The sequence below is a fragment of the Neophocaena asiaeorientalis genome, unplaced genomic scaffold (assembly GCF_003031525.2).
Source record: "Neophocaena asiaeorientalis asiaeorientalis breed wild unplaced genomic scaffold, Neophocaena_asiaeorientalis_V1.1 scaffold357, whole genome shotgun sequence".
Taxonomy (NCBI): domain Eukaryota; kingdom Metazoa; phylum Chordata; class Mammalia; order Artiodactyla; family Phocoenidae; genus Neophocaena; species Neophocaena asiaeorientalis.
Genome location: NW_020173270.1, coordinates 2,834,690 through 2,848,230, shown reverse-complemented (window position 1 = coordinate 2,848,230; position 13,541 = coordinate 2,834,690). Strand labels below are relative to the sequence as shown.

At 46.9% G+C, this 13,541-nt stretch overlaps 1 protein-coding gene across 3 annotated transcripts in view; it reads left to right on the top strand.

Annotated features, from left to right (window-relative positions):
* The window catches only part of VAV1 (vav guanine nucleotide exchange factor 1), a 50,141-nt gene that overhangs the window by 27,999 nt on the left and 8,601 nt on the right, over positions 1-13,541 (top strand). For 2 of the 3 annotated variants that reach the window (XM_024745717.1, XM_024745718.1), the window contains exons 7-22: positions 859-927; positions 1,112-1,215; positions 1,829-1,928; positions 2,686-2,781; positions 3,009-3,077; positions 3,326-3,412; positions 3,504-3,589; positions 4,007-4,139; positions 4,437-4,546; positions 5,377-5,478; positions 5,709-5,806; positions 5,900-5,922; positions 6,099-6,144; positions 8,539-8,675; positions 9,000-9,065; positions 11,374-11,405. In XM_024745717.1, the coding sequence (XP_024601485.1) occupies positions 859-927; positions 1,112-1,215; positions 1,829-1,928; positions 2,686-2,781; positions 3,009-3,077; positions 3,326-3,412; positions 3,504-3,589; positions 4,007-4,139; positions 4,437-4,546; positions 5,377-5,478; positions 5,709-5,806; positions 5,900-5,922; positions 6,099-6,144; positions 8,539-8,675; positions 9,000-9,065; positions 11,374-11,405 (1,358 nt within the window). The remainder of the gene's footprint in view (positions 1-858; positions 928-1,111; positions 1,216-1,828; positions 1,929-2,685; positions 2,782-3,008; positions 3,078-3,325; positions 3,413-3,503; positions 3,590-4,006; positions 4,140-4,436; positions 4,547-5,376; positions 5,479-5,708; positions 5,807-5,899; positions 5,923-6,098; positions 6,145-8,538; positions 8,676-8,999; positions 9,066-11,373; positions 11,406-13,541) is intronic. The other variant, XM_024745719.1, reaches the window with a different exon arrangement.

Sequence of the window (13,541 nt, the reverse complement as noted above, 5' to 3'; positions counted from 1 at the left end):
TATACCATACATTTCACCCATTTAACATCTATAATTTAATGTTTTTTGGTATATTCACAAAGGTGTAAAACCGTCACCACAGTTTATTTTAACATTTTTATTGAAGTACAGTTGATTTACAATATTGTGTACCACTGCTTAATTTTAGAACATTTTTTTCTTTCTTTTTTTTTTTTGGTGGGGAGTGGGCGGGGGCCTGCCCTGCGCGGCTTGTGGGACTTTAGTTCCCAGACCAGGGATTGAACCCAGGCCCTCGGCAGTGAGAGTGCGGAGTCCTAACCACTGGACCGCCAAGGAATTCCCAACTTTAGAACATTTTCATCATCCCCCAAAGAAAACCCATATCCCTTAGCCATCACCCCTTAAATCCCCATTCTCCCCAGCCCCTGGCAACCACTAATCTACCTTCTGTCTCTATGGATTTACTTATTCTAGACATTTCATTTAAATGGACTCCTACACTTTGTGGTGTTTTGTGTCTGGCTTCTCTCACTGAACAACATGTTTTCAAGGTTCATCCACATTGTAGCGTGTGTCAGTGCTTCCCTCCTTTTCATAGATGGACCACATTTTGTTATTCATTCATCCATTGACAGGCATCTGGGTTGTGTCCACTTTGGGGCTATGATGACTAATTCTGCTCTGAACAATCTTGTACAGGTTTTCGTGTGGACTTTTTCCCCATCTCTGTTTTCTCTCCTTTTCTGTTTCCTTGCCTCTGTCTCTTTCTCTCTACACATTTCTCTCTCTCGCTCAGTCTCTGTGTTTCTGTTCGTCCCTTTCCGTCTCTGTCTCCTCCTCCCTGTCTCTCTGGGACTGCTTCATCCTTCATCCTTGTCTCCCCCCTCCCCCCCACAGCATTTTATGAAGCCCTTGCAGCGGTTCCTTAAACCCCAAGACGTTGAGATCATCTTCATCAACATTGAGGTGAACTGACCAATTCCCGCCCTCCCGGACTTCTGTCTAGTGGGGATGGTCTACTGGCTTCGCCTGTCCCTGGAGTGTGGGGGTGTGGAAGATGAATGACATAGGGTGGGTGGATGACCCTTCTCCCACCTGGCATCCCGAGCCCCAGGCTCCCGCCGCAGCCCTTACGCCTCTCTCCGAGTAGGACCTGCTTCGCGTGCACACCCACTTCCTAAAGGAGATGAAGGAAGCCCTGGCCAACCCCAGTGCACCCACCCTCTACCAGGTCTTCATCAAATACAAGGAGAGGTGAGACCCAGCTGGCCAGCCCAGACCTCTGGAGGTCACCCTGCCCTGAGTGGGCATTTGGGAGACCCTACCCTCATAGACCACTGGACAGAGAGGGCTTTTCCTTCTTTGCTCATGGGCAAGGGGCTGCCCATCTCTGGTTAAATTCCCAGCTCTTCCTCTTGAGAGCTGTGTGGCATTGGAAAGTCACTTAACCTCTCTGTGCTTCTACTTCCACATCTATAAAATCAGTGTGATCCAGGAACATACCTCCTGGGGTTGTGGTGAGGAATGAGTAAATTAATGCTTAAAGCGCTTAACATGGGGCTTGGCACACAGTAGGTGATCAATAAACGCTTATTAAATAAATGAACATTGAGCAGAGACGATACACCAGGTGCTCTGATAAGAGCTTCTTGTGCTTTATCTCATTTAATGCTATAATAACCCCACGTGTGTGTGTGTGTGTGTGTGTGTGTGTGTGTGGCGTGCCATTGTTATGACCATTTTACAGACAGGGAGACTGAGGCTCAGTGTCATGCAGCTGGGAAGAGGTGGGGCTGGGACTGACACCCAGATCGGCCTGACCTTGGTGCCAGCTGCCATTCTCCGGCCACCTGTCCTCTTCCCGCAGGTTCCTCATCTATGGCCGCTACTGCAGCCAGGTGGAGTCAGCCAGCAAGCACCTGGACCGTGTGGCTACAGCCCGGGAGGATGTGCAGATGAAGCTGGAGGTGGGGGGATGGGCTACATCTTTGTGTGTGTGTGTGTGTGTGTGTGTGTGTGTGTGTGTCTCCCACTCCTTCCCAGGCTCCAGGGGCAGTAGAGAGGAAACCGAGCTGGAGATGGCATCCCTTTCTGTTGCAGCCCAGCCAGAAGTTGGCCCGCTGAAGGTTTGGGGAGGGTGGTACTGACTAGCCAGCTGGGAGAAATGGACCAGGAGGAGATGGACCAGAATGTTGTGCCCTAACCCCAGCTAAACCCTGACTCTGGGCTGAGCCCTGATGCCAGGCTGAGGTCCTGACCCTGATCTGAACTCTGAGGGCACACTGAACCCCAGCCAGAGCTCCAACCCTGGCTGTGCCCCAAGTCTGGGCTGAACCCCAACTTCACACAGAACCCTGATCCCAGCCAAGTCCTGATCCTGGGCTGAGCACTGATCCTGGACTGAACCCCACCATGACCCGTGTGTCTAGTGGGAGCACAGACGGGGCAGGGATGCTGAGGAATGGCTTGTGTGTGCCGTCCATCAGCTTCTTTGGTCTCCACAGTGGGGACCCTCCAGACCTGTCGATCTCCCCCTCTCCAGCCCCCCTCAGCTGAGGAATCCTGGACCTCTTCCCCAGGCAGCCTTCCAGCTGGGTCTTAAACCACCCCTCACCCCGTGACATTCTTCCTTATTTCCTTGGGGGAAAGATGAAGCTTCAGGTTCTATAAAAATCCCCACCTGCCTCTACCTCTTCTCACTCACCTCTTTCTCCAATCTCCCAGGAATGTTCTCAGCGAGCGAACAACGGGAGGTTCACCTTACGGGACTTGCTAATGGTACCCATGCAGCGGGTCCTCAAATATCACCTCCTTCTCCAGGTGCCCAAGGGCGCGCCCAGGCATGGGTTTGGCACATCGACCTCGCTGCAAGGGCTCCTAGGGGCTGGGCTCCCCTCTCTGGGTGGGGTCATTGGGGCCATGCCTCTAGGGACAGCAGAAGGAGGAAGAAGGAGCTGGTGGGCCAGGCTTGTTTGGAAGGCTCCCAAACAAGCCCAGGATGAGAGGGCAGAGGCCCCGGGTGATATACGTCTCTGTGGGTCACGCAGGAGCTGGTGAAACACACGCAGGACGCAACGGAGAAGGAGAACTTGCGGCTGGCCCTGGATGCCATGAGGGTGAGTGGTCACACACAGGGGTGACGGGGACATACGCATTCAAGTCAGTGAGTACCATCCAGGCACGGTCATACCCACGGGCCACCCCTGCCTCCACCGCACGGGGACACACCTCTCCGCCGAGTGAGTTATTCGCAGCGTCCCCCTTGGGGACAGTGACATCCTTCTGCCAGCCGCTGCTGGGGGCTGACCCCCTGTCTCCGGCCATGTGGTGGGGGGGCCCAGGCTCACCCCTCTTCCACCCCCAGGACCTGGCACAGTGCGTGAACGAGGTCAAGCGTGACAACGAGACGCTGAGGCAGATCACCAACTTCCAACTGTCCATCGAGAACCTGGTGAGGCGGGCATGGCCAGGGCCGTGGCCACGTGGGGAGGGGGTTTGGTCTCCTGCGTGGCCCCTTACCAGACACCCCGTTTGCTGTGTAGGACCAGTCTCTGGCCCACTATGGCCGACCCAAGATCGATGGCGAGCTCAAGATCACTTCTGTGGAGCGGCGCTCCAAGATGGACAGGTGGGCGGAGCCAGCACGTATCTAGGGTGGAGCCTGGACAGGGGCGGGGCCAGGCTACTAGTTAGGCAGGTGGACAGAGCCAACTCGGATCTGGAGTGAAGTCTGGGCAGGGGCTTGGCCCTATTTCTAGATAGACAGGTGGGTGAGGCCACACAGACCAGTGGGTGGAGCCTAGATGGAGAGGCGGGGCAGAGCCAGCATGGATGCGTGGGAGGAGCCAAGAACGACAGGTGGCAGGACGTGTAAGGATCACGTGGGTGAGGTAGGCATGGCCAAGTTGGTCACAGAGGAGGAAAAGGGCAGGAATCCTAGATGGACTGCAGGGTGGGGGCCCAGAAGGTGGGAGGGGATCAGGCAGAGAGCTGGTGGGGACTTAAGGAGGAGCCCGACAGGGGCACCTGACCCAGCTGCTTCCAGGTACGCCTTCCTGCTCGACAAAGCTCTGCTCATCTGTAAGCGCCGAGGAGACACCTACGACCTCAAGGACTTTGTGAACCTGCACAGCTTCCAGGTTAGAGATGACTCCTCCGGAGAGCGGGACAACAAGAAGGTGAGGCTTGGAGGCTGTAACTGGGGAACCTCAGTGCTGGGGAGCCTCAATGCAGCTTGAGCTCTCCACTTGGCCTTTGGAATGCCAGTGCGTGTGTTGTGTGATTTTAGATTTGTGAATGTGTATTTGCTTCTCCTGGGCAGCCCTTTGCAATGGTAACCCATGCATGGCTCTCCTGGGAGCAGACAGGCTGTAGTTGGCTTGACCCTTTTCTCCCCACAGTGGTAGGGTCAATGGGCGTGTGGTCCCACCCTCTTCCGAGCAGGTGCCTTCATTTTCAACCCTGCTTCCCTGCAGTGGACTCACATGTTCCTCCTGATTGAGGACCAAGGTGCCCAGGGCTATGAGCTGTTCTTCAAGACACGAGAACTGAAGAAGAAGTGGTTGGAGCAGTTCGAGATGGCCATGTAAGACACCCTCCTCCTCCATCTTTCTATCCTCAGAGGACTGTAGCATTTGGGTGCAGGATCTGGGAGGCAATTCTGTGCTGTCATCTCATCTCTGCCATGGGACCACTCTGAATCTCAGTTTCCTCATCTGGGAAATGAGAAGGACAGTCTTTGAAGGCTGTATGCATCACCAGAATGCCAAGTCTTCGTAAGCTTCAGTCACCAGCCTGAAAATCCTTCCTCCTCCTTCTTTTTCTTGAGGTGAAATTCACATAACAAAAACTTAGACTTTTTTTTGGCTGTGCTGCGCGGCTTGTGGGATCTTAGTTCCCCCACAGGGATCGAACCCAGGCCCTTGGCAGTGAAAGCACGGACTCCTAACCACTGGACCAGCAGAGAGTTCCCCAAACATAGCCATTTTATTTTATTTTATTATTTTTTAGCCATTTTAAAGTGTACATTTCAATGGCATTTAGTACATTCATAATGTGCGACCATCACCTCTATCCAGTTCCAGAACATTTTCATCCACCCCAAAGGAGACCCTGCAGCCATTAAGTGATCACTCCCCATTTCCCTTGCTCCCAGCCCCTGGCAACCACTAATCCGCTTTCTGTCTTCACCCATGTTCATTGCAGCACTATTCACAACAGCCAAAAGGTGGCAACAATGCAAACGTCCATCAATGGATGGATGGACAGACACAACAGGGCATATCCACGCAATGGAATAGTATTCAGCCATGAAAAAGAATGAAGTCTTCATCCATCCGCACTGCAGCGTGTGTTGGTACTCCATTCCCTTTTATGGCTGAATCCTGTTCCATCCATGTTCCGTTCCCTCACCAGCTCCAACATCTACCCCGAGAACGCCACTGCCAACGGGCATGACTTTCAGATGTTTTCCTTTGAGGACACCACGTCCTGCAAGGCTTGCCAGATGCTGCTGAGGTGGGAGTCTGGGAGGATGGACCCGGGTCCTGGGCTGGGTTGGCTCTTCCTCTTTGGCTGTCATGGCCCTGAGATGGGAGGGGGGAGGCCCTCCTTTGACCTTTAGCTTCTCCATCTCTGTCCTGCTCTAAAGAGAGCACAAAGGGGCCCTTTATGTTGTTGGTGAAAACGATTGGCTGTGTTCATTCAACATCACTGACTCTCTTCTTTACCTTCTCCCTGCATCCCAGAGGCACTTTCTATCAGGGCTACCGTTGCCAGCGGTGCCGTGTACCTGCACACAAGGAGTGTCTGGGGAGGGTCCCTCCATGTGGTCGACACGGGCAAGGTACCAGGAGACTGAAGTTGGGAGGTGGGCTTGCTTCTGCATGGAGGGTGGGGGGTTCCCATTCTAACTAGTATTTCCTTTACCCTCTCATAGATTTTGCAGGAACTATGAAGAAGGTAAGACCCCCATGCTCCTTTCTGTGCGTGGAAAATCAGGGGGGTGGGTAGGGAAGGCAGGACCCGGGAGCCCTTGGCAGTGGGCATGGCTCTTTGCTGGGTGCTCAGATAAGGGCTGAGGAGCCCTCAGGCTGGGCACAGGTAGCGATACTTGCTGTCTTGGTCTCTCCCTCCAGGATAAGCCACATCGGCGGGCTCAAGACAAAAAGAGGAATGAGCTGGGTGAGTCAGAAGGGGGCGCTGTGGGGGCAGAAATAAATCTAGTCTGCCTCAGTGATGCTGGCCCAGGGGCAGATCTCAACAATTATATTAATGACCACATAATGCCCTGCTTATAAAGCATTTGTTCCAGTCCTAGAAACCCCAAAGGAATTTATAAATAACGAACTCAAATTCTTTACTAGCTTTGCTCAAACACTGTGAAGGGGATGCACGGAACACAGAAATCCTTGTTAAGATGCTCTTTCTCTCCCATTCACATTTTTATGTATATACGCACTTTTTAAACTGAAGTATAGTTGATTTACAATGATATAGGTGTACAGCAAAGTGATTCATTTATCTATCTATATCTATATATATTCAGATTCTTTTCCATTATGGTTTATTACTATATTGATCCAGTAATATAAGATATTGAATATAGGTCCCTGTGCTACACAGTAGGTTCTTGTTGTTTATTTTATATATAGTAGTGTGTATCCATTAACCCCCAATTCCCAATTTATCCCTCCACCCCCTCCCATTCACTTTTATTATTCACTGCCCCCCCCCCCCCTTTTTTTTCTCACTTACAAACTCCATCTGTAGTCTTAGCTAGCTGGGCATACCTCATCCCTTCTCGTACTGATTCTGTATCACAAAATCTCATCATAATGGAGTAGTTTCAGCAAAGTGTAGTCCAACTGGATGGTTGCAGGGGATGCAGAGTTTGGCCAAGCCAGAATTCTTTTTATCCCAATGGCAGTGGGGAAAGGCTGGATTTTGGTGTATATTAATGATGTTTGTGGGATCACAGTCGTGATGGGTGATTTTTATTCAGCATCTACTGTATATATTGTCTGGGGCAAAGGGTGACTAAAAACAGTGTACTTCCTGTCCTTCCAAAGCTCCCAGGCTGGTAGCAGGAGACAGACTTTGGCTAAGTCATTGCAGTTGAGGTGGGTGAAGTAGAGGGTTTTCCAGAGCATTCAACCGGGGGACCTGATGAATCTGAGCCTTCGGGGAAGGCTTCTCAGAGGAGGTGGCATTAAAGTGGACACTTGAGGGATAAGGAGTAGTCAGACTGATGAGGAGGCAGGAGTGTTCCAGGCAGAGGGAACAGCATGTGTGAAGGCTAGGAAGCAGGACGACAAGGCATTGTTAAAGAACTTGGTGTGGCCAAGAAAAATAAACTCTTTGCTCACAGTCGTACAGAATCAGTGTAAAGATTCAGTTTCAGGTCGATCTATCTATCATCTATCTATCTATCTATCTATCTATCTATCTATCTATCTATCTATCCTGATACATAGATATCTAGCTGTAGTTCTGTATCTACAGCTAGATATAGATACATCAGTCTTATTTGTAATAGTCAAAAATTAGAAACAACTCAAATGTCCTCAATAGGAGGAAATATATATGAGTGTATGTGAGTCTCTCTCTCTCTCTATATATATATAGTTAAACATAGCCAATACATATATGTTCGTATATATGTACACATATATACACTTGCTCATATCCATTATATATATATATATAATTTTCTATTGAGATGGAAATATTTCTGTGTTTTGTTTTTCTGAAATATTTCTATTGAGATAGAAAATACATACCATAAGGTGTATAAAATGAATAAATCTTAAATGTATGGCTCACTGAATTTCCACCCATGTAACCACCATTCAGATTAATGTATAGAACATTTCCATCATCGCAGAAAGTTTTACTGTATGGTGTTGGTCATACTCACTGCTATAGTCCATCCTGCCTCCCAGAGGGAACCACTGTCTGACCTCTGTCATCATAGATTAGTTTTGCCTGCCCTTGAACTTCATCCATATGAACTTGTACAGCATGGACTCAGTTACTGCATATGAGTGCGGTTGCCTGAAGCAGTCATTTGTTCTTTTTCGTTGCTTATTGTATTTTGTGCTGTGTTTATCCATCTTCTTGAGGACATTGGGTTTGTTGCCAATTTTTCTGGCTCTTGTGAAGAGAGCTGCTGTAAACATTCTTGGCTATGACTCTCTGGGACCTATGTTTTCATTTCTCTTGGTGATATATCAGGAGTGGAATTAGCTTTAGTGGATACAGCCAAATAGTTTTCCAAAGTGGATTCCTACGGCCATGTAGGAATGGGCTATGGGGTGGTGGCCACCCTCCCTGTTTTTGCCAAAAAAAATTATTTAAAATATTTTCATATTAAAAACTTATTCAAGCAAAAAAAAAATAGAATACAGAAATCCAGGTGACTTCCAGTTGCTCCATCCACATCCTTGCTGCTACTTGATATTGCCGTATTGTCTGTCTTTTTAATTTTCGCCATCTTGGTGAGTGGTGAGACTCAGGTTTGAAAGTCCCGGACTACCAGCCGTTCTGTATCACCACCTCCCCTCCCCTCCCCTCCAGGCCTGCCCAAGATGGAGGTGTGCCAGGAGTACTATGGGCTGCCTCCACCCCCTGGAGCCATTGGACCTTTTCTACGCCTCAGCCCTGGAGACATTGTGGAACTCACCAAGGCCGAAGCCGAACAGAACTGGTGGGAGGTACAGGCTGGGGCTGTGGGAGTGATGGAGAAGGACCTGAGCTTTGGGTCAGGGTGTAGGTGACCTTGGGAATGGGATCATGGCACAACTGGACATCGCTGCTCTGGGGAGAGTGATGTCTATGGGGATTTCTGGGGCTGGCCTGGCCCTTCTGAGCTGGTGGTCTTCCCAGGAAGTTGATACTGACTGACACCTCTCTGGGCATCCAGGCCATGGAGAGATAGATGGCCAAGCAGAGTGGCCGTTGGGTGAAAGATGGACACACACACACACATGTTGGATGCCTGTAACTTCTCTGTCTGTCTTTCTCTCCCATCTTCTTAGGGCAGGAATACGTCTACCAATGAAGTTGGCTGGTTTCCCTGTAACAGGGTCAAGCCCTACGTGCATGTGAGTGTCTCAAGTCTGGTTGGAGAGAGGGCAGGGGAGTTCAGAGAGGGTCCCGCGACCCTCTGCAGCGTTGGGGAGACGCTCCTGAGATCAGGAGGGGGCCGCCCATCATGGCAGGTCACTCCCTACCTCAATGACTGAGCCCAGAGAGGGGGCCACCCTGGGAAAGATGACCAGTCCTTTTCTCTGTTTTTTCTTGTATGAAGATCCTCTCCATCATCAGGAGAAGAAGCAAGGGTCTAGAGGGTTGACCAACCCCTGCCCTCCTTCTGGGACACTGAATAGAGTCCTCTACAGGGTCACTCCCCACCCCGTGCCTCCTTGCCCAGCTTTTGGAAACAGACCTGCCCACAACCCTGCCCTGCCCCTGTCCTTCTTCACCTGTTCCCCGCTCCCCTGATTCCCTCATCTTTCTTTAAAAAAATTAATTAATTTATTCTTTATTTTTGGCTGCGTTGGGTGTTCATTGCTGCCCGCAGGCTTTCTCTAGTTGCAGCGAGTGGGGGCTACTCTTCGTTGCGGTGCGCGGGCTTCTCATTGCGGTGGCTTCTCTTGTTGCGGAGCACGGTCTCTAGGTGCACAGGCTTCAGTAGTTGTGGCACGAGGGCTTCAGTAGTTGTGGCTCACGGGCTCTAGAAGCGCAGGCTCAGTAGTTGTGGCTCACAGGCTTAGTTGCTCCGCGGCATGTGGGATCTTCCCGGATCAGGGCTCGAACCCGTGTCCCTGCATTGGCAGGAAGGTTCTTAACCACTGTGCCACCAGGGAAGCCCCTGATTCCCTCTTCCTGATGATGACTTAAGATCTTCCCCACTCTTCCCAAATCTTATCCTCCCTCATGACCCTGCTTCACAGACCTCATAGGAGCCTGCAGAGGGAAAGTCCTGTTTTTGTCCCTTTCATTTTATGTAATTTCAGACTTCCAGAAAAGTCCTGAGAATAATGCAAAGAACTGCCATACATCCTTTACTCAGATTCACTACCTGTTAACATTTTGTCCCATTTGCTCTATCATCTTTCTCTGCACAATTTATTTAAAAATGTCTATTATTTATTTTTCCTGAGATACTTCAAAGTAAGTTTACAGACGTATTTCTCCTTCATCTCTGAATATCTCCCAAGAACAGGAACCTTCTCTTGTATAATCATAGCATGATTTTTAAAGACATGAAATTCAACAAGGACATTATACTATTATATAAATTATTATATTTAATATAAATCATTATATATTATGTAATCCAGAGTATATGTTTATACTTTTCCCAAAAATATCTTTGACTTTTTTTTTTTTTGGCTTGGGGTCTTTTCTCCACTGTGGAGTTACATTATGAATTTCCAACTCCATCCTTTCCTGCGAAGTTATTAGCAGATATTCTATTGTAAAGAAGAACTGTCTCTTCTAATCTATATATCTAGGTATTATATAGGTATGCATCTATGTATCTATCAATCATCTTTGTATCTATGTATCTGTCAATCATCTGTGTACCTATGTATCTGTGTATCTATCAGTCATCTATCTATGTATCTATCTGTGTATCCATCTGTATCTGTGTATCTAGCAATCATCTATGTATCTATCTAATAATCATTTATGTATTTATCTGTGTATCTGTGTATCAGTCAATCATCTTTGTATCTATCAATCATCTGTGTATCTATGTATCTGTGTATCTATCAATCATCTGTCTATGTTATGTATCCATCTGTGTATCTATCAATCATCTATGTATCTATCTAATAATCATCTTTGTATTTATCTGTGTATCTATGTATCTATCAATCAATCTTCTATGTGTCTATCTATGTATCTGCGTGTTATCTATCTCAGGAAATGTTCCTGGATTTTTATTTTTAAATTGTCCCACCCTTGACCAATGGGAGCCCCTTCAGGCTGGCTCTTCCGTCCTTTCGACATGCCCCCATCATTCTTTGAGCCCTTCCTTGCTTTCTAGCACAATAGCAGACTTCTCTTGTACTTTTTCTGCCCCAATCTTGGAATCAACCATTTCCCCAAGGAGCCTGGGTCCTTTCATTGGAACGTGGCATTCGGAAGCCAAGATCTGAACGTCTCTCCAATTTCTGCCTACAAACGTAGCTGCCTCTTTAAAGCTGATTCCTTTGAGGGTGGACCGATTTCTCCCCCTGGATTCTGGGACTGTATTTCCACTGAAGCGCACAGTGCCTGGCACATAACAGGCCCCCAATAAATGATAGTGGAAAAAATGAATGAATGAATGAATGTAGTGCCCTGAAGCCTGTTGCGTGCTGGACTCTTTGCCCTGAGTCTTGGTCTTTGTGTCCCCAGGGTCCCCCTCAGGACCTGTCTCTTCATCTCTGGTAAGTAGAACCACTTTTTAAATTTTCAACTTGGGGTGCTTTGGGGTGGATGCCTGGGCTGGGCATTGGGGTGGGGATGGGGGCTACCAACCAATCAGTTATTCATTCTTCAAACCCTGGGCATTAACTGCTGGCTCCAGCCCTATGCTGGGGGCTGCTGAGGAGAGAACAAACAAAAGAAGGTCCCTGACTTTGGGACATTATGTTTTCACCGGAAGGAAAATGATGGTGATGATATGATGGCAGTTCCCTCTCCCCACCCCCACCCCCAACCCTTTTTTTTAAGCACCTACTACTGATAGAGCAGTGAGGGATGGAGGTTTTCAGTGTTGCTTTGGAGCCCACTGACCTGGGTTCAAATCCTGACTCTAATATTATCCAGTTCTGTGACCTTTGGCCAATAACTCAACTTCTCTGTGCTTCAGCTTTCCTCTCTGGAAAACAGATTAATAATATCTGCTTCATAAGGCTGTTAGGCGGTTTCCATGAGCCTATAAAGTGCTTAGCTCTGTTCCTGGCACACAAAAAGTACTTTATTATCTGTTATTATTAGCACTCGTTGTTACGGCTGCATTTCATGCATTCTAAAATACACATTTTTCTCCCCCACGTTTTAACATCTCTGGCATTGGAGCGGCTCTTACAATGAGTGGTGTCTGAGTCTTCTGCTTAATTTTATGGGTAGTTAATCTTTATTTCGTAATTGCCCACGAAACCACAGTGGAGTTTACAATCATTGGCATCTTAGATTCGGACATGCTATTGTATTGTTTTTATGACCGTGTGTCAGCACTTCAAGGACACATTCAATTCCGGTAGTAACGCTTTGAAGTACGTGTTATTCTTACTCTCTTTCTGCAAAGGAGGAAACCGAGGCTCAGAGAGGACAAGTGATTTGTTCAGTATCACAAAGTGAGGAGGTGAAGGAGGTCGGATTCGAACCCAAGCTTGGCTGACTCCAAAGCCTGACCTTATTACACAAAGGGCATAATAACACACCCGTGTCGTGAATGCCTACCATGTATGAGGTGCCCCAACTGCATTATTGCCGTTTGTCAAAAATGTCCCTCTGTGATGGGCAGTTTTATCTCCTCTTTTCAGAAAAGGAAATTGGGGCTCAAAGTAGCAAACTCAGTTCCCGAGGTCACAGAGCAACTAGGTGGCAGAGCCAGGATTTAAACCGTGGTCACCTGAGGCTGTGCTCACTCTGCCCCTGCCCTGCCAGATGTTGTCACCAGGCCACCAGGGCCAGAACTGGATTGAGGAGAGTGAGACCCTGACTTTGGGTGCAACATTTAAGGGGGTGCCAAAAAACTAAGGCATCGAGATCCATACTATTTTAATGCAATATTTTAAAAAATCGAAAGCAAGGCAAAAAAATCTGCGATGAGCAAAATACCAAAACTGTAAATAGAGACACAGGATATGATAGGGCTGGGAGTGGGGAAAGGTGAATTGTGGTGAATCAGGCAACTGCGGGGTCAGATCTTGTCCTTATTTAAAATTTTGACATTTTGCTCATCACAGATTTTTTTTGAACTTATTTTTAAAATTGAGGTGAAATTTACATGACATAAAATTAACCAAAGTGGCATTTATGTTAATATTTAAGTTTATATCACATATTTACATTTATAGATCATATAATTATGTATTATATAAAATTAATGCATATTATGCTGTATATTTATATTTATAGCACATATTTGTATTCATATTTATATATTATCTATATTATATATTGTGTATAATTAACATACATTATTTATGTTATATTCACACTTATATAGTCCTATTCACATTTACATGTTATCTGTAATTATATAGTATATAATTAATATATATTGTTACATATTTACATTTATAGCATAAACATATTTGTATTTATATATAATAAATAATTCATATTTTATATTATAAATGTATTGTCTATAGTTCATATATATTATTTATGTTATATATTTAAATTTATGGCACAAATGCATGCATAGTCCCACATATATTATCTATAATTATATAGTATATGATTAATATATATATATGTTATGTATTTACATTTATAGCATAAACACATTCATATTTCTATATTATTTATAATTGTGTTATCTATAGTTATATTTTTTATGTTTATATTTA